The sequence below is a fragment of the Macaca mulatta genome, chromosome 1 (assembly GCF_049350105.2).
Source record: "Macaca mulatta isolate MMU2019108-1 chromosome 1, T2T-MMU8v2.0, whole genome shotgun sequence".
In the NCBI taxonomy this organism is placed as follows: domain Eukaryota; kingdom Metazoa; phylum Chordata; class Mammalia; order Primates; family Cercopithecidae; genus Macaca; species Macaca mulatta.
Genome location: NC_133406.1, coordinates 61,597,783 through 61,618,593, shown reverse-complemented (window position 1 = coordinate 61,618,593; position 20,811 = coordinate 61,597,783). Strand labels below are relative to the sequence as shown.

The 20,811-nt window shown below is 43.2% G+C and overlaps 1 protein-coding gene and 1 pseudogene across 5 annotated transcripts; one reads left to right on the top strand and one right to left on the bottom strand.

The window, feature by feature from the left end:
• The first annotated feature begins 7,430 nt into the window (after positions 1-7,430).
• LOC100424928 (keratin, type II cytoskeletal 8-like) lies at positions 7,431-9,108 on the top strand (annotated as a pseudogene).
• Positions 9,109-10,510: 1,402 nt separating this feature from the next.
• On the bottom strand, positions 10,511-19,812 carry SNRPE (small nuclear ribonucleoprotein polypeptide E). 5 transcript variants are annotated; one of them, XM_077955712.1, is made up of 5 exons: positions 19,644-19,812; positions 19,133-19,164; positions 17,603-17,665; positions 16,217-16,295; positions 10,511-11,801 (listed from the first exon to the last, which is right to left on the bottom strand). In XM_077955712.1, the coding sequence occupies exons 1-5, from the start codon at positions 19,795-19,797 to the stop codon at positions 11,746-11,748; spliced, it is 384 nt and encodes a 127-aa protein (XP_077811838.1). In that variant the 5' UTR covers positions 19,798-19,812; the 3' UTR covers positions 10,511-11,745. The 5 variants fall into 5 exon arrangements, with proteins under 5 accessions (XP_077811838.1, XP_077811760.1, XP_077811965.1 ...); XM_077955634.1 differs by having other exon boundaries at positions 19,133-19,173; positions 19,614-19,754; XM_077955839.1 differs by lacking the exon at positions 19,644-19,812 and adding an exon at positions 19,398-19,522 and having other exon boundaries at positions 19,133-19,173.
• Positions 19,813-20,811: the final 999 nt, after the last annotated feature.

Below are 20,811 nucleotides of genomic sequence, written 5' to 3'. Positions count from 1 at the left end.
CCTGTCTCTACTAAAAATACAAAAAAATTAGCTGAGCATGGTGGCATGTGCCTGTAATCCCAGATACTTGGGAGGCAGAGGCAGGAAAATTGCTTGAACCTGGGAGGCGGAGGTTGCAGTGAGCTGAGATTGCACCACTGTACTCCAGCCTGGGCAACAGAGTGAGACTCTGTGGAAAACAAACAAACAAACAAACAAACAAACAAACAAAAAAACGCATTCTATGAAGGAAGCTAGATACAAAAGACTACATATTATAATATTTCATTTACATAACATTTGGAAAAATATAATACTATAGAGTTGGAAATCAGATCAGTGGTTACTAGGAGCTGTGGGTAAGTGAGACAGGTTGACTGTAAAGGGGCCTAGGGCAACATTTGAGATCACAGAAATATTGTGTATTTTGACTGTGATAACGGTTACACGACTGTATACACTTGCCAGAAATCATCAAAGTATACATGTAAAAAGCATGAGTTTTGGTACCTATAAATTATACCTTAATATGCTTGACTAAATAAACAAAACTGATCCTCAAAATTGTAATTTCTTGTCTTGCTCTATGTGGAACAGAAGCTTGAGTTTACCTTTTCCCTACACATATTCCTAGATAAATCACTTAAACTATAAATCATTTTCATTTGTAACAAATACTTTCCAAGGATTTTTGCAGCCTGATAAAAGTACTTTATACGTATTATCTCAAGTTATTCCAACAGCCCTATGAAACTGAGGTTGAGAGGTATGGGTAATTATGAAGTTGGGATTTAAACCCACGCATGTTGGACTGGGTTTAAATGTCTCCATGTCATCTTTCCCTCTATACCGAACTGTGCCACCAAAACTCCAAAAACAGACTGAATTTTATATTCTTCATTGTGCCTAGCATATAATAATATCCAATAAAAGCCAACAATGGTGAAAACTAAAATATATCCTCAAAAACTCAGTCCACTATCAAGTTCAGGATCTAAAGAAGTCGGCTTTTCTAAAGAAAATACTCCTTCCCCCATTCCATTCCTACTGTCTACCATATCTCTGATTTAGCAATCAGTTCATCAGGAAGAGGTATTCATTTGTTCTTTCCTCCCAGTTCCCCTGTACAATTTCCCTGCCTAGCAAAACACCTTTATCTCAGGATGGCCCTGGGTACACAGCTAATCTCTTAGCACTCGAGACAGTAGTTTCTATGGACATGAAATGAAGATCCAGATCATCTTACCCAGGAATTCTTTTCTTTTCTTTTTTGAGACAGAGTCTCGCTCTGTCACCCAGGCTGGAGTGCAATGGTGGTGTGATCTCAGCTTACTGCAACTGCAACCTCTGCCTCCTGGGTTCAAGCAATTCTCCTGCCTCAGCCTCCTAAGTAGCTGGGATTACAGGTGCCCACCATCACACCCAGCTAATTTTGTATTTTTAGGAGACGGGATTTCACCATGTTGGTTAGGCTGGTATGGAACTCCTGACCTCGTGATCCGCTTGTCTCAGCCTCCCAAAGTGCTGGGATTACAGGCATGAGCCACTGTGTCCGGCCGAATTATTTTCTTAATTAGAAGAGGGAGTAATATCTACTGGTTTACTGAGTAGAATCAGTTGCATCACTTCTTCATTTGTATTCCCCCATACAGTCCAAGATTACCACTTCAACTGCCAACTTTTTCAACGATTTAGCATTTAACAATTCTTCATTGGACACATGATCCCCTTTTAAGATTAAAAGGTACTGAAGAAAGGGACTCTTGGTCTGAGCCATGGCCCCTGACTGAGCCTTTCATTTTTATTAAAACTGCTGCCTGATGATTGGCTGGTATAAGGAAAACAATTTTCTCATATGTTCTTTAGAAGGCAATTTAGAAGTACCTACAGAATTTTTTTAAATATACATATCCTTTGATTTAGCAATTCTACTTGTAACAATTTATCTCACAGAATCATGTAGGTAGACACAAACAGGTATAAAGATGTACAAGAACTCTTTATAACAGCAAAAAATTGGAAAGGCCCTAGAATATCTATAAAAATGGGGCTGATTACTTAAATTGGGAGAGCATACAATGGAGAATGTCACAGCCATTTAATATGGGATTATGTCCAAGTTTTGCTGGCAAGAGTCAAGCTGCAGAGAGTGTGTGTGTATAAAGAGTAAAAATGTGGGTAATGACATCCAGCGAGATGGCAGAATAGGAAGTCTCAGACTCCAGTCCCTGGACACCTCCAGAAAGTTCAACTAGCAACTATCCACAGATTAAAATATCTTTTTGAAAACCCCATTATTTGGAAACAAGCCTAAAACACATGTGGTCCAAAGGACTGAATGAAAATTGAATTAGAGGGGTAGAGAGATACAGCCTCACTTCGACCATGCCACCCCCTTCCCCAAGCTAGCACACCACCAGAGGGACCATGGTTTCTACAGAAGAAAAGAGAACTGAAGGCAGACACACTGCTTCCCTAGCATTCTGAAGTGCTTTTCAGGAAGCCCAACCTGGTCCTACCTCACAAGGAACAGTGGAGATAATGACCCAGCTAGACTGCCTGTTCAGGGCTGAGGGAGGAGAACCACTTGACCCCAGGAGGTCGAGGCTGCAGTGAGCCAAGGTGGCGCCACTGCACTTCAGCATGAGTGACAAAGTGAGACCCCGTATCAAAAAAAAAGAAAAAATGTACAATATTGCTAATCATTTGGAAAACACAAATTAAAACCACAATGAGATATCATCTCACACTTGCCAGAATGGCTATTATCAAAAAAAGGTAAGTGTTGGAGAAGATGTGGAGAAAACAGAAAACTTATATATCATTGGTGGTAATGTAAATTAGAAGAGCCATTATGAAAAACTGTATGGAGATCTGAAGTCAGTTTGTCAAAGACATCCACACTCCCATGTTGATTGCAACACTATTCACAACAGCCAAGTTATAGAATCAACCTAAGTCCTCATCAACAGATGAATCAATGGTTGGTGCAGTGGCTCACACCTCTAATCCCAACATTTTGGGAGGCCAAGGCAGGAGGATGGCTTAATCCCAGGAGTTTGCAAGACCAGCCTGGGCAACATGGCGAAACCCTGTATCTATAAAAAATACAAAAAAATTAGCCGGGTGTGGGGGTACACACCTGTAGTCCCAGCTACTCAGAAGGCTGAGGTAGAAGGAACATCTGAGGCCAGGAGTTTGAGGCTGCAGTTAGTTGTGGTCATGCCACTGCACTACAGCCTTGGCAACAGAGTTAAGACCCTGTCTCAAACAAACAACAGATGAATAGATAAAGAAAATGTGTTATACATACATGATGAAATAATACTCAGCCTTAAAAAAAGGAAATTCTGCTATTTGAAACAATGTGAAGGAATTGGAGAACATTATGCAAGGAAAAATAAGCCAGGCACAGGAAGACAAATTCTCACAAGCGAAATTTAAAACCATTGAACGCATAGAGGCTGAGAACAGTGGTTACAAAGGCTGGAGAGTGAGCAGAATGGTGTGGTAACAGTAAATGGGTACAAAATCTCAGTTAAGCCAGGCACAGTGGGTAACACAGTGAGAACTGGTCTCTTTAAAAAGATGTCAGAGGGCTGTGCGCAGTGGCTCAGCCCTATAATCCCAGCACTTTGGAAGGCCGAGGCGGGGGGATTACTTGAGATCAGGGCTTTGAGACTAGCCTGGCCAACATGGCGAAACCCTGTCTCTCCTAAAAATACAAAAATAAGCTGGGTGTGGTGCTGCACGCCTGTAATCCCAGCTACTCGGGAGGCTGAGGCAGGAGAATCACTTGAACCTGGGAGGCGGAGGTTGCAGTGAGCTGAGATCGCACCACTACACTCTAGCCTGGGCGACAGAGTGAGACTGTCTCAAACAAACAAACAAACAAACAAACAGATAGGAGACAGAGAAATAAGTAAGTCTTTGATACCTATCATACATCATTACAAATGTAGTTCATAAGTGTATTGAACATTCCAAAATTGCTAACTTTCAAATGTTCTCACCACAAAAAAAAGGGTTTGAAGTAATGAATATGTTAATTGGTTTGATTTAATTATTTTACATTGTATTCATAAATGTAACATCACTTTGTGTTCCATAAATAAGTACTATTTCAAGGCCGGGTGCGATGGCTCATGCCTGTAATCCCAGCACTTTGGGAGGCTGAGGCGGGCAGATCACTCGAGGTCAGGAGTTTGAAACCAGCCTGGCCAACATGGCGAAACCCCATCTCTAATAAAAATATAAAAATTAGCTGGGCGCCTGTAATCTCAGCTACTAGGGAGGCTAAGACATGAGGATCGCTTGAACCCACGGGGTGGAGGTTGCAGTGAGCTGAGATCATGCCACTACACTCCAGTCTGGGCAAGAGCGAGACTGTCTCAAAAAAAAAAAAAAAAGTATTATTATAAACTGTCTACTTATAATAAAAAATACAGTGTGAGTATCTTTTACCCAAAATGTTTGGGACTAGAAGTGTTTCAGACTTTAGGTTTTTTTCAGATTTTGAAATATTTGCATTATACCTACCCATTAATCGTCCCAAATCTGAAAATCCAAAATCCAAAATTCTCCAATGAGCATTTCCTTGGAGCGTTATGTAGGCTCTCAAAAAACTTCAGATTTTGGAGCATGTCAGATTTTGGATTTGGGATACTCAACTGTGAAAAGGAGAAAAAAAGAAAAAGAAATCCTTTCCAAAGTAAAAACACCTAAGACACCAAAAAGGCAATAAAGGTAAAAATAGATAAAATGAACATCAAAATTAAAAACCTTCTTTGCACCAAAGGACCCAATCAATGGAGGGAAAAGAAGCAACCTATGGAATGGGAGAAAACATCACAGATCTGATACAAGATTAATATCCCAAATATACAAAGAACTCCAACAACTCAACAACAAAAAAACTAAATAACCTGTTTAAAAATGGGATTTGAATAGACATTTCTCCATCTGAATAGCCAATAAACACATGAAAAGATGCTTAACATCGGGCCGGGCGCGGTGGCTCAAGCCTGTAATCCCAGCACCTTGGGAGGCCGAGACGGGCGGATCACGAGGTCAAGAGATCGAGACCATCCTGGCTAACATGGTGAAACCCCGTCTCTACTAAAAAATACAAAAAACTAGCCGGGCGAGGTGGCGGGCGCCTGTAGTCCCAGCTACTCGGGAGGCTGAGGCAGGAGAATGGCGTAAATCCGCGAGGCGGAGCTTGCAGTGAGCTGAGATCCGGCCACTGCACTCCAGCCCGGACGACAGAGCCAGACTCTGTCTCAAAAAAAAAAAAAAAAAAAAAAAAAGAAAAGATGCTTAACATCAATAATTGTTAGGGAAATACAAATCAAAACCACAGTGATACCATTTCATACCCATTAGAAAGGTGGCTATCGAAACAACCAGGAAAGTGTTGGCAAAAATATGGAGAAACTGGAACCCTTATCCACTGCTAGTGAAAATGTGAAATGGTGAAGCTGCCATGAAAAATAGTAGGGTGCTTCCTCAAAAATTTAAAAACAACATCACCATATGACCTAGCAATTCTACATCTAGGTATATATCCAAAAGAACTGAAAGCATGTTCTCAAAGAGACATTTGTATACCCATGGTCATAGCAATATTACTCACCACAGGCAGAGATGGAAGCAACCCAGATGGTCCATCAATGGACAAATAAAATGTGAAATGTGGATACAACGGAATATTATTCAGCCTAACAAAGAAAGAGGCTGGGCATGATGGCTCATACCTGTAATCCCAGCACTTGGAAGGCTGAGGCGGGTGGATCACCTGAGGCCAGGAGTTCCAAGACCAGCCTGGCTAACACAGTGAAACCTTGTCTCTACTAAATATACGAAAAAATAAGCCAGGTGTGGTGGCATACACCTGTAGTCCAAGCACACAGGAGGCTGAGCACAAGAATCACTTGAACCTGGGAGGTGGAAGTTGCAATGAACCGAGATCGCGTCGCTGCACTCCAGTCTGGGTGATGGAGCGAGACTCTGTCTTCATCCCATGTCCCCCCAAAAAGACGGAAAAAAATTTTTTCTACATTTTCCAAATTTTGACATTTTCTACAACATGAATGAAGCTTGAGGACATTATGCTAAATAAAATAAGCCAGTCACAAAGAGACAAATACTGCATGATTCTATTATATGAAGTACTTAGAACAGAAAATATAATAGAGACAGAAAGGAAGAAGAATGGTGATTGCCAGGGCATTAGGGAAAATGTAGAGTTAATAGGTACAGAGTTTCAGTCCTGCAAGAAGAAAAGTTCTGGAGATTGGCTGCACAATGTGAATATACTTAACACTACCGAACTGCACACTTAAAAATGGTTAAGATGGTAAATATATATTATGTGTATTTTACCACAATTCAAAACAATTTTTTATTCTTCTGAGACAGGGTCTCACTCTGTCACCCAGGCTGGAATGCAGTGACATAAACATAGCTCACTGTAGCCTCTCTCAACCTCCTGGGCACAAGTAATCCTCCTGTCTCAACCTCTGAAATAGCTGGGACCAGAGCCATAACTGGCTTTTTTAAAATTTATTTTTTATAGAAATGGGGTCTCACAGGCCAGGCGCGGTGGCTCACAACCGTAATCCCAGTACTTTAGGAGGCTGAAGTGGTGGATCACCTGAGGTCGGGAGTTCGAGACCAGCCTGACCAACATGGAGAAACCCCGTCTCTACTAAAATTACAAAAAAATTTAGCCAGGCATGGTGGCACATGCCTGTAATCCCAGTTACTTGGGAGGCTGAGGCAGGAGAATTGCTTCAACCTTGGAGGCGGAGGCTGTGGTAAGCCGAGATCATGCCATTGCACTCCAGCCTGGGCAACAAGAGCGAAACTCGGTCTCAAAAAAAAAAAAGAAAAAAGAAATGAGGTCTCACCATGTTGCCCAGGCTGGTCTCGAACTCCTAAGCTCATGTGGTCCTCCTGCCTCAGCCTCCCAAAGTGCTGGGATTACAGGTGTAAGCCACTGCACTCAACCTAAAAACAATTTTTTAAAAAGGAATAAAATACTAAAATGATAAACAAAACAATCTATATCTATTAGCATGAAGTTTAGAAGAATAAGCATCTAACTCTTAACAGTGGTCATCTAGGAGAACACTAGTAGGAAAAGGAGCAACTTTTTTTCTATTTCTATTTCTATACTGTTTGGATTTTGATCATAAAAATGTACTAACATTTTTAAATTTTTAATAATTCCATTGGATATAACTTTTAAGTTAATCTCCAGGTACTAACAGACATAAGTCCTCAAGCTACCTTAAAAATAAAGTTTTGCCGAGTGCAGTGGCTCACACCTGTAATCCCAGAACTTTGGGAGGCCGAAGCAGGATTGCTTGACCTCAGGAGTTGGAGACTAGCCTGGGCAAAAAAAAAATTAAAAATTAGACTAGATGTAGCTTCTCTATTCCCTCTCAAATCTCTGCCTGGTTTGGACCATCTGCCTCCACTCTTGCCCCTACCATGTTCACCAGGGTGACCCAGAAGTCCTACAAGGTATCCGTCTCTGGTCCCTGGGTCTTCAGCAGCTGCTTCTACATGAGTAGGCCCAGTGCCCGCATTAGCTCCTCAAGGCTCTCCCGAGTGGGTAGCAGCAGTGCTTCTGGGGTGGTCTGGGTGCCGGCCCGGGTCTGAGTGGAGGCTATAGTGGGGCCAGTGGTAATGGGGAGCATCACAGCCATCATGGTGAACCAGAGCCTGCTGAGCCCCCTCAAGCTGGAGGTGTAACCCAACACCCAGGCCATGTGTACCCAGGAGAAAGAGCAGATCAAGACCCTTATCAGTAAGTCTGCCTCCATCACTGACACGATACAGCTCCTGGAGCAGCAGAACAAGATGCTGGAGAGCAAGTGTAGTCTCCAGCAGCAGCAGCAGAACACAGCGTGGAGCAACACGGACAACATGCTCGAGAGCTGTATCAACAACCTTCAGCAGCAGCTGTACATTCTAGGCCAGGAGCAGCTGAAGCTGGAGGCAGAGCTTGGCAACATGGAGGGGCTGCTGGAGGACTTCAAGAATAAGCATGAGGATGAGATCAGTAAGTGTACAGAGATGGACAATGAATTTGTCTTCAAGAAGTTTATGGATAAAGCTTACATGAACAATGCAGAGCTGGAGTCTTGCATGGAAGGGCTGACTGATGAGATCAACTTCATCAGGCAGCTGTATGAAGAGGAGATCCAGGAGCTGCAGTCCCAGATCTTGGACACATCTGTGGTTCTGTCTATGGACAACAGCCACTCCATGGACACAGACAGCATCATCACTGAGGTCAAGGACCAGTACAAGATTGCCAACCGCAGTTGGGCGGAGGCTGAAAACATATACCAGATCAAGTACGAGGAACTGCAGACACTGGCTGGGAAGCAGGAGGATGATGTGTCGCACAAAGACGAAAATCTTGGAGATGAACCAGAATATCAGCCAGCTCCAGGCTGAGACTGAAAGCCTCAAAGGCCAGAAGACTTCCCTGGAGGCTGCCATCATGAATGCCAAGCATCATGGGGAGCCTCCATTAAGGACAGCAATGCAGCTGGGTGCAGTGGCTCACATCTGTTAATCCCAGTACTTTGGGAGGCCAAGGCAGATAGACTGATTGAGGCCAGGAGTTTCAGACCAGCCTGGGCAACATAGCGAAGTCCCCTCTCTACCAAAAATACAAAAATTAACTAGTCTTATAACCCAGTCTCAAAAAAATAAATATTTAAAACTAAATTTTTTTTTTTTTAAAAGACACCACCCCCCAAGCTGGCGTACCAGGAGCTGAGGAATGTCAAGCTGGCCCTGGACACAGAGGCTGCCACCTACATGAAGCTGCTGGAGGGCAACAAGAGCAGGCTGGAGTCTGGGATGTAGAACATAAGTATATATATAAAGACCACCAGTGGCTACTCAGGTACACTGAGCTTGGCCCATGGGGCCTCACAAGCCCTGGCCTCAGCTATGGCTAGGTTCCAGCTTTGACTCTGGCAGGGGCTCTAGCTCCTCTAGCCGCACCAGCTTCTCCAGGGTTCCTCCAGTGCTGTGGTTGTGAAGAAAATAGAGATGCAAGATGGGAAGCTGGTGTCCGAGTCCTCTGATGTCCTGTCCAAGTAAATGGCCATGGCAGCCCCTCCCAGCCCATCCCTTCCTGTGGATGCCCCAGAGCCAGTGGAAGAGGCCACTGTGCAAGGGAGCATAGGAAACAGGAGTGAACATAGCCTCGCCTAAGTGAGGCTCAGTCCTAGCCCTCAACCCAGTCATGGAGTTTATTGCCTGGGGTACCCCCCTGGCCCATGACTCCAGCTATAAAACAATTTTTTTTTTTTCCCAAAATAAAGCCTTAACTACCTCTGCCATTTAAAAAAAAAATTGCCAGGCTTGGTGGTGTATGCCTGTGGTCCCAGCTACTCAGGGGGCTGAAGTGGGAGAATCGCTTGAGCCCAGGAGGTCAAGACCACAGTCAACTATGATTGTGGCACTGCACTCCAGCCTGGGCAACAGAGCAAGACTCTGTCTCAACAATAAAGTTCAAACAAGCATTTCCTCACAAAAGCATGCATCAGTAGATAGTTAAGGAAAATGCCTGTGTTACCCAGTTAACCTGAGATGCTACTAGGCTTACTTACCCCACCATGACACTTTCCGGCCCATAATGCCTTAATCCAAACTAGAGGTACACTCTCTAATCCTGAAACTGTTGACAAGTGTGATATGACAAGAGTTGGTACCCCAAAGCACAACATCCTATTATTTTCAAACTTTTCCTTCTCCCTACCTGCTACTAATTGACCACCAGGCCCACATCAGCACTTTTCTTTCAGAGCCTGATTCTCTATTCCTCCCACCCCCACTTCAAGAATGCTATGAGGGTTAGGGGTGTCTATCACGACCCCCTCAGCAACCAACAGCCGTTCTAGAAAAGTTGACATAACCCAGGGCTGCCAACAAGAGCAGCTTCCCAGCAGGATGTTTTAGTAACCTTAATGAGGCAGAGAGCAACGCCTCCCGTAAATTCTGGTTGGAAGAAACGATCTAGAGATGGTGGAAAAGTACAACTTAAAAAGCAAACACCACAGGCTCCAGTAGAGCAGGAAAGCAAGCTGGGATTTCTAAATACAGACCTCAATTGTAAGAGTTCGCTGTACCTTAATTCTCACTATCATCATTTGCTCTGTCAAAAATAGAACCTTCCATGTCTTGATCCATTCAGAATAAGCCACAGCAGGCACAGCTCTGCTTCCACAGGGCAGCCAGGTCAGAAAGGCCACACAGGGAAATGGAAAAGGCAGCCAGCAGGTTTTCTTAGAGATTATACTCCTCTGGGCTTTTATCCTTCTTCCCAGCTATTCTGGTGCCAAGAAGGCTGCAGGGAGGTCTTTGCTCTGCTCTGAAAAAGCTTCAACTCAATCTTTTCACCAGCAGGGCTGAAGCAGTCTCAGGGCTGTAACTCCCTCTGCTGCCCAATGTTTTCTTTGCATGTTGTGATCAGTTTAAATAATTTCAAACTCAAACGTTAAAAGAACTAATGCAGCCCTTTATTTCAAAATATAATCGAAAGAGCATGAGTTCAGACAGGAGGAATATAGATGGAATGCACGGTTCAAAGCTGTATACACTTCTGCATTCACCTACAAATCTCCTTTATCTCAGAAAGGATTTCTTTTATTCAGTTTCATGAACTGAAACTACAGTCTCCTTCACAGGCATGTAGAAAAGTAGGAGCCAGACTTCTTGGTCCTTCCTCATCCATCCTTAATAACAGCATTGCCTTTAGCAGAACTTAAGGCAGGCCTTATTCACCTTTCAAGATCCAATTTAAATAGTACTTAGGATGAGGCATTAAAACTACCTGTTTACCAGTCTGTTTCACTGTACTGATTCAACACTGTGTCTAGCTAACAGCATATGCTCACTATCTATCTAACAGAATTCTAACTAGAACCATGTGCAATATTGGGGGAAGGGAAACCTGCCCACATAAGAATTCAACCAGAAATCACTGGGGGAAGAACCAAAATTCTTAAGAGATAAGAATAAGAGACAGGTGTGTTTCTCTTTATACCATTATTCTGCCTAACAATTTACCTACCAGCTGTGCTTGTGGTCCTTTTCAGATTACCAATCTCAGTCTCTTTCCTGTAAACTCTTAACTCATTTTTAAAGTACTTGAAAGGCACTTCATTCTTTGCCTATACCCAAATACTTCTCACATTCTGATCTTAGTGATAAAATTCACAAAGACCTCACAGTGACTCAGTTACAGTGTTGAGCAATACTGACCCAATTAAATAACGTACCCAACCTATTTAGGTTAGAAACTCTGGTATTCCAGCATCCAGAACCAGAAGTGATGAAGACATTTATTAGTGCAATAACCCCAATTTATTTTTGTGAACCCTCCCCTTCTCCACCTCCCAATACTGGAAGCTTACCTGTCAGGCAGAATTCCTAATCTGCCTCAAAATCTACAGGTCCAAGCTCTGCGAATACCAAGTGCTCAAGGCAACTGCCACCCTTCAGAAAACTAAAGTAAATACCAACAACGAACGGTGTTAGTGTGTAAAAAGTCTCTACTGATGAATAGGAAGAAGCAATGTAAATTTTTAAATACAAACAATCCCACAGCATTTATTGCCATCTTGTATAACACAAGGGTAATCAAAACAATATGAATAAATGTTCATATTAGACAAAGGACATCTAAAAACAAACTGTATTCTTCTCAACAATTTCTCACTTCATTGATCATTTCTAGTTGGAGACACTTTGTAGCAGAGTAATATTATCTCCTTTCAGCATGATCCGACCTGCAACACAAAAACAACAAAAGGCTATTAATAGCCACACACTCAGATGTTTTACTCTCAGAATTTTGTATCCAGTTTTTGAACATTTTGAAAATGCTTTCTTATAAAAACACGTAAACATTTTCAAGTGTCCATATAGTGAAATGCTTTCTGGCTCCATTAGAATACATTTACCTTTTCTACAAACTAACAAAGGTAGATGGTATTTCATGACAAGCATCATTTCTATGAACTAAGTCAACTCAATAGGCCTCATACAACATTTCCCAATGCTGAGTTTGTAAAAGTTTGGAAATGAGTCGTATGTCAAGTTTGGGAAATATAGCATATTATAACTCCATTCTTAAAGCTGTTAGTATATTAAAGACTCCACCCTATCTCTACTAAAAATACAAAATTAGTTGGGCGTGGTGCCGTGTGCCTGTAATCCCAGCTACTTGCGAGGCTGAGGCAGGAGAATCGCTTGAACCTGGGAGGCGGTGGTTGCAGTGAGCCGAGATCGCACCATTGCACGCCAGCCTGGGCAACAAGAGCAAAACTCTGTCTCAAAAAAAAAAAAAACCAAAACTCCACCCTACAATAAACAAACCTGTTTAAGTTTTACCCAAACTTTCCTAAGGTTATTTAAGACGATACTTTTCTAAGAAATCTATAAACATCTTCAGGAACACTGGTGTTCACTGGCAGAACAGTTTGAGACATGTTGATCAACTCCAACAGTAATTAAACTGTTCTACTTTCCCAGGCTTCTGCAGGTATTAATAATATTCTATTCTACAGGATGAATACTACCATGAGAATTCAACAGTTGGTAAATAATTTATAAATAATATGACCTCGGTGAGGCTAAGCCTGCCCTTCCTGGCAAGACATCTTAAAATCTGAAAAATCCAGCTGGGTATGGTGGCTCATGCCTATAATCCCAGCACTTTGGGAGGCCAAGGTGAGCGGAATGCCTGAGCTTAGGAGTTTGAGACCAGCCTGGACAACACGGTGAAACCCCGTCTTCTACTAAAATATAAAAAATCAGCCAAGTGTGGCGGCATGCACCTGTAATCCCAGTTACTTAGGAGGCTGAGGCAGGAGAATCACTTGAACCCATGAGGTGGAGGTTGTAGTGAGCCGAGATTATGCCATGGCACTCAAGCCTGGGAGACAAAGCAAGACTCCGTCTCCAAAAAAATAAATAAATCAATCTAAAAAACCCAGGTTTTCATAATAGTGTAAGGAGGAAGAAGCTAGCGAAACACCATACTGCTTCTCAGAATCTACTTTCCACATATCTAGTATAGGTTCATGAGAATCCTGAGAGTCTGAGACACCTGAAACCCACCACTGATAAAAGTATTAGTGAGCATTTAACAAATGAAGACAAAATGCCTAAATAAACCTCAAGTGAATGGGATGTTAATAGAAATGATTCAGTGTGTCTTGAAACCGTGAATACTAAGACCATTCATTAACTGGGTTAAGAAATACCGTTCATTGCCAGGCTTAGTGGCTCACACATGTAATCCCAGCATTTGGGAGGCCAAGGCAGGTGGACTGCCTGAGCTCAGAAGTTAAAGACCAGCCTGGGCAACACAGTGAAACCCCATCTCTACTAAAACACAAAAAATCAGCCAGGCGCAGTGGTGCACGCCTGTAGTCCCAGCTACTCGGGAGTCTGAGGCAGCAGAATTGCTTAAACCCAGGAGGCGGAGGTTGCAGTGAGCCAAGATCGCGTCATTACATTCCAGCCTGGGCAACAGAGTGAGACTCCGTCTCCAAAAACAAAAGAAAGAAATACCATTCATTATTCAAGTATTTTTTAGTTTCTATTATGCGCCAGGCATTGAGTTAGGTACTGAGCACACTAGGGATCAAAAAAGGCATGATTCATGCACTTATGGTGAAGCATCTCATAACAGGAGAGACATTAATAAAATAATTTCAATAATAAATGTTTTACTACAAACTCAGGGAGCACATAACCCCGCCTCCCCCATCCCCAGCAAAATCAAATTAAACTCTGAACTTTTTAGAACAGGGCTTCCTAACCCCTGGGCCACAGACCAGTACCAGTCCTGGTCCCTGTTAGAAACCAGGTCACACAGCAAGTGAGCAGTGGGCAAGGTGGCAGAGCTTCATCTGTATTTACAGCCACTCCACATCACTAGTATTCCTGCCTGGGCTCTGCCTCCTGTCAGATCAGCGGAGGCCTTAGATTCTCATAGGAGCATGAAACCTATTGTGAACAGGGCATAGAGGGATCTAGGTTGCGCACTCCTTATGAGAACCTAATGCCTGATGATCTGTCACTGTCTCCCATCACCCCCAGATGGGACTGTCTAGTTGTGGGAAAATAAGCTCAGGGCTCACACTGATTATACATGATGGTGAGTTGTATCATTATTTTATTAAATATTACAATGTAATAATAATAGAAATAAAGTGCACCATAAATGTAATGTGCTTGAATCATCCGAAAACCATCCCCCACACTCCGGTCCATAGAAAAACTGTCTTCCACAAAACTGGTCTCTGGTGCCAAAATGGTTGAGGACCACTGTCTTAAGAGAACTGATATTTGATCTGAGCTCTAAAGACACAAGGAATATCATATACAAAGATTAATGGTTGGGCAAATGCACAGACTCAAAGAACTGAAATAAGACAAGTGTTGCTAAAGCTCAGAAAGTAAGGCACAGTGATATGAGATGAGCAGAGGGAGATAAGACTAGATCATAAAGATCATTAGATTTGCAGAATCATTAGATTTTTTTTATCCTAAGAGCAACAGGAAGTCACTGAAGAATTTCAAGCAAAGGGATGACATGTTCAGGTTGGTGTTTTTAAAAGATGACTGAGGCCTGGAAAGCAAACTGGAGGTAGCTGCAGAGAAATCAATTAGTAAGCTGAATTGGAAACTGGTGCCATTCAATAAGGCGAGAAATAATAATACAATAGCTCTAAACAGTGTGAGTTGGAATTGAGTTTGCTTTCTGATATGCTGACTTTAAGAAGCCTTTGAAACATTCAAGTAGAAATGGTGAATAGGCCCAGACTTGGGAGTCCCAAATTTGGGAGTCAATATACATAGATGGTAATTGAAGCTGTACTCCAGTGCCTAGGCAGACAATACTGAATGACAGGAGGGCCTAGAACCAAGCCTGGAGCAACTCATTTAGTGACTGGGTCCCAAAGAATGAACATACAAGTCTGAAAAATAGCCAGAAATGAAAAATTAAAACCCAAGTATAATATCGTAGAGCCAAGGTGTGATACTGCAAAATATTTATTTGGTCTTCAATCCCATACAACTCCTAAAATCCTCAGAATCTCTAAGGTGTTGCCTTTTTGTATGCTAATGATTGACTGACCACCAGCAGCCCCTGCAAAGTTTCAGCATTGGAGCTGCTCACTGAAAGGACCAAGGCATTAGTGAGGTCAGACTTTCAGCCCCACCCTCCAACCCAGGGAGAAGAGGAGCAGAAGGTTAAGCTGATCACCAATAGCCAATTTATTCAGTCAGGCCTACATAATGAAGCTTACATAAAAACTGAAAACAATGGGTTTCTGACAGCTCAACACATGGAGGTTCCCAGAGAGCAGTAAGCTTGTAGAGGGCACAAAAGCTTCGCATCCCTTCCTATATGCCTTGCCCTGTGCATCTCTTCATCTGTATTCTTTGTAATATCCTTTATAATAAACCAGTAAATATAAGTGTTTCCCTGAGTTCTGTGAGCTGCTCTAGCAAATTAATTAAACCAAAGGAGGGGTTATGGGACCCAGTTTACAGCCAGTCAGTAAGAAGGACAGGTAAAACAATCTGGAGCTGACAATTGGCATCTGGTGGAGCATCGAGGGGCAGGGAAGGCAATCTTGGGGATTGAGCCCTCAACCTCTGGGAACTGACACTATCTCCAGGTAGATAGTGTTAGAACTGAACTGAACTTGACGACTCCAAGCTGACGTCCACTGCCGAACTGACTGCTTGCTTGGTGTGTGGGGAAATACGCCCACACATCTGGTCACAGAAGTCTTCTGTGTTAATTATTGTCAACTGAGGAAATAGAAAGATCTACTTGGGTTTTCCCCCCCACTCAGACAAGGGAACAAAGCGCTTTAAGGAGGGAGTGGCCAATGGTGCCAAATGCTGTTGAGAGTTTAATTAAAATGAGGATTAGTACTGATCATTAGATTTAACACCACTAGTCTTTGGTTCCCTTGGTGAGAGCTCTCTGGGCAGAGAAGCCAAAATGGAGTGTGGTGAGAAGTGAGTGGTAGAGAATAATTTCAAAAGTGTACTACTACTCTGAATAATAACTTCTCAAATGCAAAGTAAAATCAAACATGAACTGAGTTGCAGGTCACTGAATTCTGCAAGTGAACAAAACATTTCTACGATTCTGTAAGACCACTTATATCCTTACCCAGTTGTTTTCTTGACTTTGTTTTAGAATGAATCTCTTCTGCATCATCTAATACAAGGTTCATATATTCATCAAAACCCTAGAAAAATAAACAAACTGTCATCGTCAAAGAAAATCACATCCAACCCATTTTAAATGTGTATACCTATGCAGATACAAAATCCAACTAACTTCAAAGATTCACTCATCTCAAGCCCCGCACTCCACCTTCCACCCAAAGTCTTTTTTCTTTTTTTTGAGAAAGGATCTCACTTTGTCTCCCAGGCTAGAATGCAGTGGTGTGACCTCGGCTCACTGCAGCTCGACCTCCTGGGTTCAAGCAATTCTGCTGCCTCAGCCCCACCAAGTAACTGGGACTACAGGGCGCACCACCGTGCCTGGCTACTTTCTGTATTTCTGGTAGAAACAGGGTTTCATCATGTTGCCCAGGCTGGTCTCGAACTCCGGAGCTAAAGTGATTCATCATGCTCGGCCTCCCAAAGTGCTAGGATTACAGACATGAGCCACTGTGCCCAGCAAAATATTTAAAAATTAGCTGGACATGGTGGTGCATGCCTATAGTCCCAGCTACTAGAGGCTGAGGTGGAAGAATCACTTGAGCCAAGGAGTTCAAGATTGTAGTGAGCTCTGACAGCACCTGGGTGACAACGCAAGATCCCAACTTAAAAAAAAAAATTACTTAGGGTAGCCTGCTATCCCTATTTAACCCCACTGAGCTCTATTCAGGTATCACCTAACCCACAACAAACAATTCCATTAGTCCCCACCCTTCCTAATTTCCTTTCTTTTGTCCCCTCTCTCCATACTAACATCGTTGCTCAAATATTTTTTTTCAAATAATTTTTAAAAGTTAATTTTCAGCCAGGCATCGTGGCTCATGCCTGTAATCCCAAGACTTTGAGAGCCTGAGGTGGGAGAATCACCTGAGCCCAGGAGATCAGCCTGGACAACAATGTGAGACCTTGTCTCTATAAAAAATAAAAATTTAGCAGGCTGTGATGGTGCACACTTTTGGTCCTAGCTACTTGGAAGGCTGAGGCAGGAGGACTGCTTGAGCCCAGGAGGTTGAGGCCACAATGAGCCATGACTGTGCCACTGCACTCCAGCCTAAGCAACAGAACAAGGCCCTTTCTCAAAAATAAAATACAAATTTTCTTCTCAACACAGACAGAGGAAAGAAAATGAATTAAAAGTTAATTTTCCCTGTCTATTAAAAATTACCCAATCCTTACCTATCAACAATGAAAAAAGGCTAAATAGCGGCCCCCAAAAAACTTTGCTTAGGTTGGATCTTTCACTTTTTATACACTGTTCTGGCTAGCCACTTTCTGAGAAATCTTTTTCTATGACCAAACTGCTATGAGATAAAATTGCCTGGATACTCACAATGATACAGCCTTCTATCCGCATATTCACTTGCTCATAGAGCCACACCTGAATCCGCGATCTCTGAAATAATCATAAAAGTGGAAACGTTAAAAAAAGAAAAATGGGGCCAGGCGCAGCGACTCATGCCTGTAATCCCAGCACTTGGGGAGGCCCAGGCAGGTGAATCACAAGGTCAAGAGATAGAGAGCATCCTGGCTAACATGGTGAAGCCCCATCTCTACTAAAAATACAAAAAAAATTAGCTGGGCATGGTAGCACACGCCTGTAGTACCAGTTATCAGGAGGCTGAAGCAGGGGAATCACTTGACCCCGGGAGGCGGAAACTGCAGTGAGCCGAGATCGAGCCACTACACTCCAGCCTGGGGGACAGAGTGAGACTCCGTCTTAAAAAAAAAAGAAAAGAAAAGAAAAAAAAGAAAAAGAAAAACAGGCCAGCTGCCTCGATTCACACCTGTAATTCCAGTACTTTGGGATGCCAAAGCAGAATAATTCGCTTTGTGGCCAGGTGTTCAAGATTAGCCTGTGCAACATTAAGCAAGATCTTGCCCCCTCCCCCGCCCCCCTCCCAAAATTGAAGTACACAAAACCTAACCATTTTGGTCAAACGACAAGAGAAATATGGCTCCTAAAAAAAACTGTAATGAATGTAAGTCAAGAGTTTTAACTAATTAGCCCATATCTAAGAATTATTCACCAGTAATAATAATCTCAAAGAGAATTTTCATTTAATAAGTTCTATATTGGAACTATATAACCTAATAATTTTCCTGTGATCTTGGGACTCAACATTTCTTACTGCTTCTGGTTTCAATCTATTTAAGAGTGAAAGTTTTTGACAGCATAGCACAAAGCAGCAATTTCTAATGACCAAGGGCTTATATCTTGCAGCAAAATCCAGTTCCAAAACAAAGCTTTCTCATGTCACACACCTAACAACCAGGACAGGAGCCCTCAATTCAGGTGGTTAAAAATTATTATCACCTGAAATTAATGTTTTTCAGTTGTGCTGTCACACTATAAAATTTAAGTTGCTAAAGTTCCCCCCAAAGGAAAGCAGCTGCCACCAAATTCCTCTGAAGCTACCCCTTCTTTCTTTTTCCGTCTTTAAGTTTTCCAACAGATATTAAACACACCACCTCTTGACATGGTTTAAGTTGGTTTTTTCTTCCAATGTGTTTCATCTTAAAGGGGAGAGGTTCCAACGTTCTAGGCATAATCACTACTAACAAAACTACTGATGCCCAAATACCATGCTCAAGTCTGCTGATAATACTTTTTGGAATTAAAAAGTATTTTTGATCTTGCAAAGTAATAATACAATTCTTTGCATGTTGGGAAGTGGCATGGATACACACCACTTCACCACATTAGTGCTTTCTCAGTACTCCTTCCCCTCGATTACCCTTCAATCTCCAGTTACATCTATTTTTAAATTCTAGAACACAGCGATCACTCAGGTTAACACAAAAAACTAAATCAGTTCATCTCTTATTTAAAAAATAGTTATGAAACAAGCAACTTACGTACATTTTGTAAGTATCTGAAGATGAGGTTCTGCACCACAGTGGCTAAGGAAAAAATACAAAAGCAGCATAGACTGCTTCCTGAAACAACTGGACGACCCTGTTCCCGTCTCACCTTGGTATACTGAACGCGAGGTCTGGTGCTTACGCAAACAAAAAGTGCCCAGCTGGGCATTCATTAGGGGTCTTCTAAAGATTAAAGAACATCCCTTCTACTTTCATTCCCCTGGAGTTTCCCGAAACCTTTAACTCCCGTTTTCACTCCGCACCTAAAGTTCTCTTCCCTCCTTTCGCCGCCTCCATTCCTGCATTCCCCCACGGCAGGGGTCCACCCAAGACCACCTCCCCACCATCACGGTTCTTCAACTACCCGCGCTTTCTTCCAGTCTTGGTCGCCCCGGGGGCTCATGGGATGTGGATTCGTACTCCGCTACCCCAGGCCTGCTCTCAGTCTGCGCCTTCGCACCCCGTATTCTGGCCCGAACCTCCCAGTCCTGACATCCTGCGTAGGATACGATGGGCTGCACCATAACCTTCTGCACTTTCTGGCCCTGGCCACGGTACGCCATGGTGAAATTTCACAAAGAGCACAACCTCACGCTGCCTCTGAGAGCAATTTCCGGAATAAAGAACCGGAAGCGGAAGTATGTGAAGGTTACGCGGCGACATGGGCGTCTCCTAGGAAATGCCCCTCTAGCCACGAAGTCATGTTTCTCCGCTGCATGGCCTCCGAGGGAGGCCAAACTGAGGCGTCTGCGCTGTGGAAGGTGGACCGGTCCTATAGCGCCACCTGGAGGCAGGCGGGAGGAGGTGCCTTCGGTTGCCATGTCTCCAATTTCTTTTCTTTTCTTTTTTTTTTTTTTGAGGCGAAGTCTCGCTCTCTCGCCCAGGCTAGAGTGCAGTGGCGCGATCTCAGCTTACTGCAACCTCCGCCTCCCGGGTTCAAGCGATTCTCCTGCCTCAGCCTCCCGAGTAGCTGGGACTACAGGCGCGTGCCACCACGTCCTACTAATTTTTTGTATTGTTGGTAGAGACGGGGTTTCACCATGTTGGCCAGTATGGTCTCGATCTCCTGACCTCAAGATTCGCCCGCCTCGGCCTCCCAAAGTGCTGGGATTACAGGCGTGAGACACTGCGCCCAGCCCGTATCTCCATTTTCTGAGTTAGCTTAAAAAGCCAAAATCGTCCCACTGTGTATCTCTGTGTGTAAAGTGAGTTAATTTCGTGCCTTTCCTAAAAGTTTAGGCTTGATAACAGCGTTGTGGTGGACAGGGTAGGGCGGCAAGAAGCCCAAACTTCAGGCCTCCCGCCTCTGGCAGTCGGCCAGGGGCGGTCTGCATTCCAAAGCCAGACGGCTGGTTCGCTCCAGTTACGGATTCAGCTCAGCCACTTCGTGGAGCGAGTTTACTGTTCAGGTGGCAACTGAGGGTGGCGATCTACCATGAAGACGCTGAAATCTACATGCCGGGCGCAAATCCAGCTCTTTTAGAGTTGGGTGACAAAGGATAAATTACTCAGCCTCACCGTGTCTTGGCTTAGTTTTCAAAACGGAGATTAAAGATTAACTTTACTCAGGGGGTTGAAGATTCAATGAAAGAATTGTCTATGTGTGCACACAGTTAGGCGTCAGCCAGTGTCAGAACATGCCCTTCCCTGGATAACACAGCTACTAAGTGGAGGAGC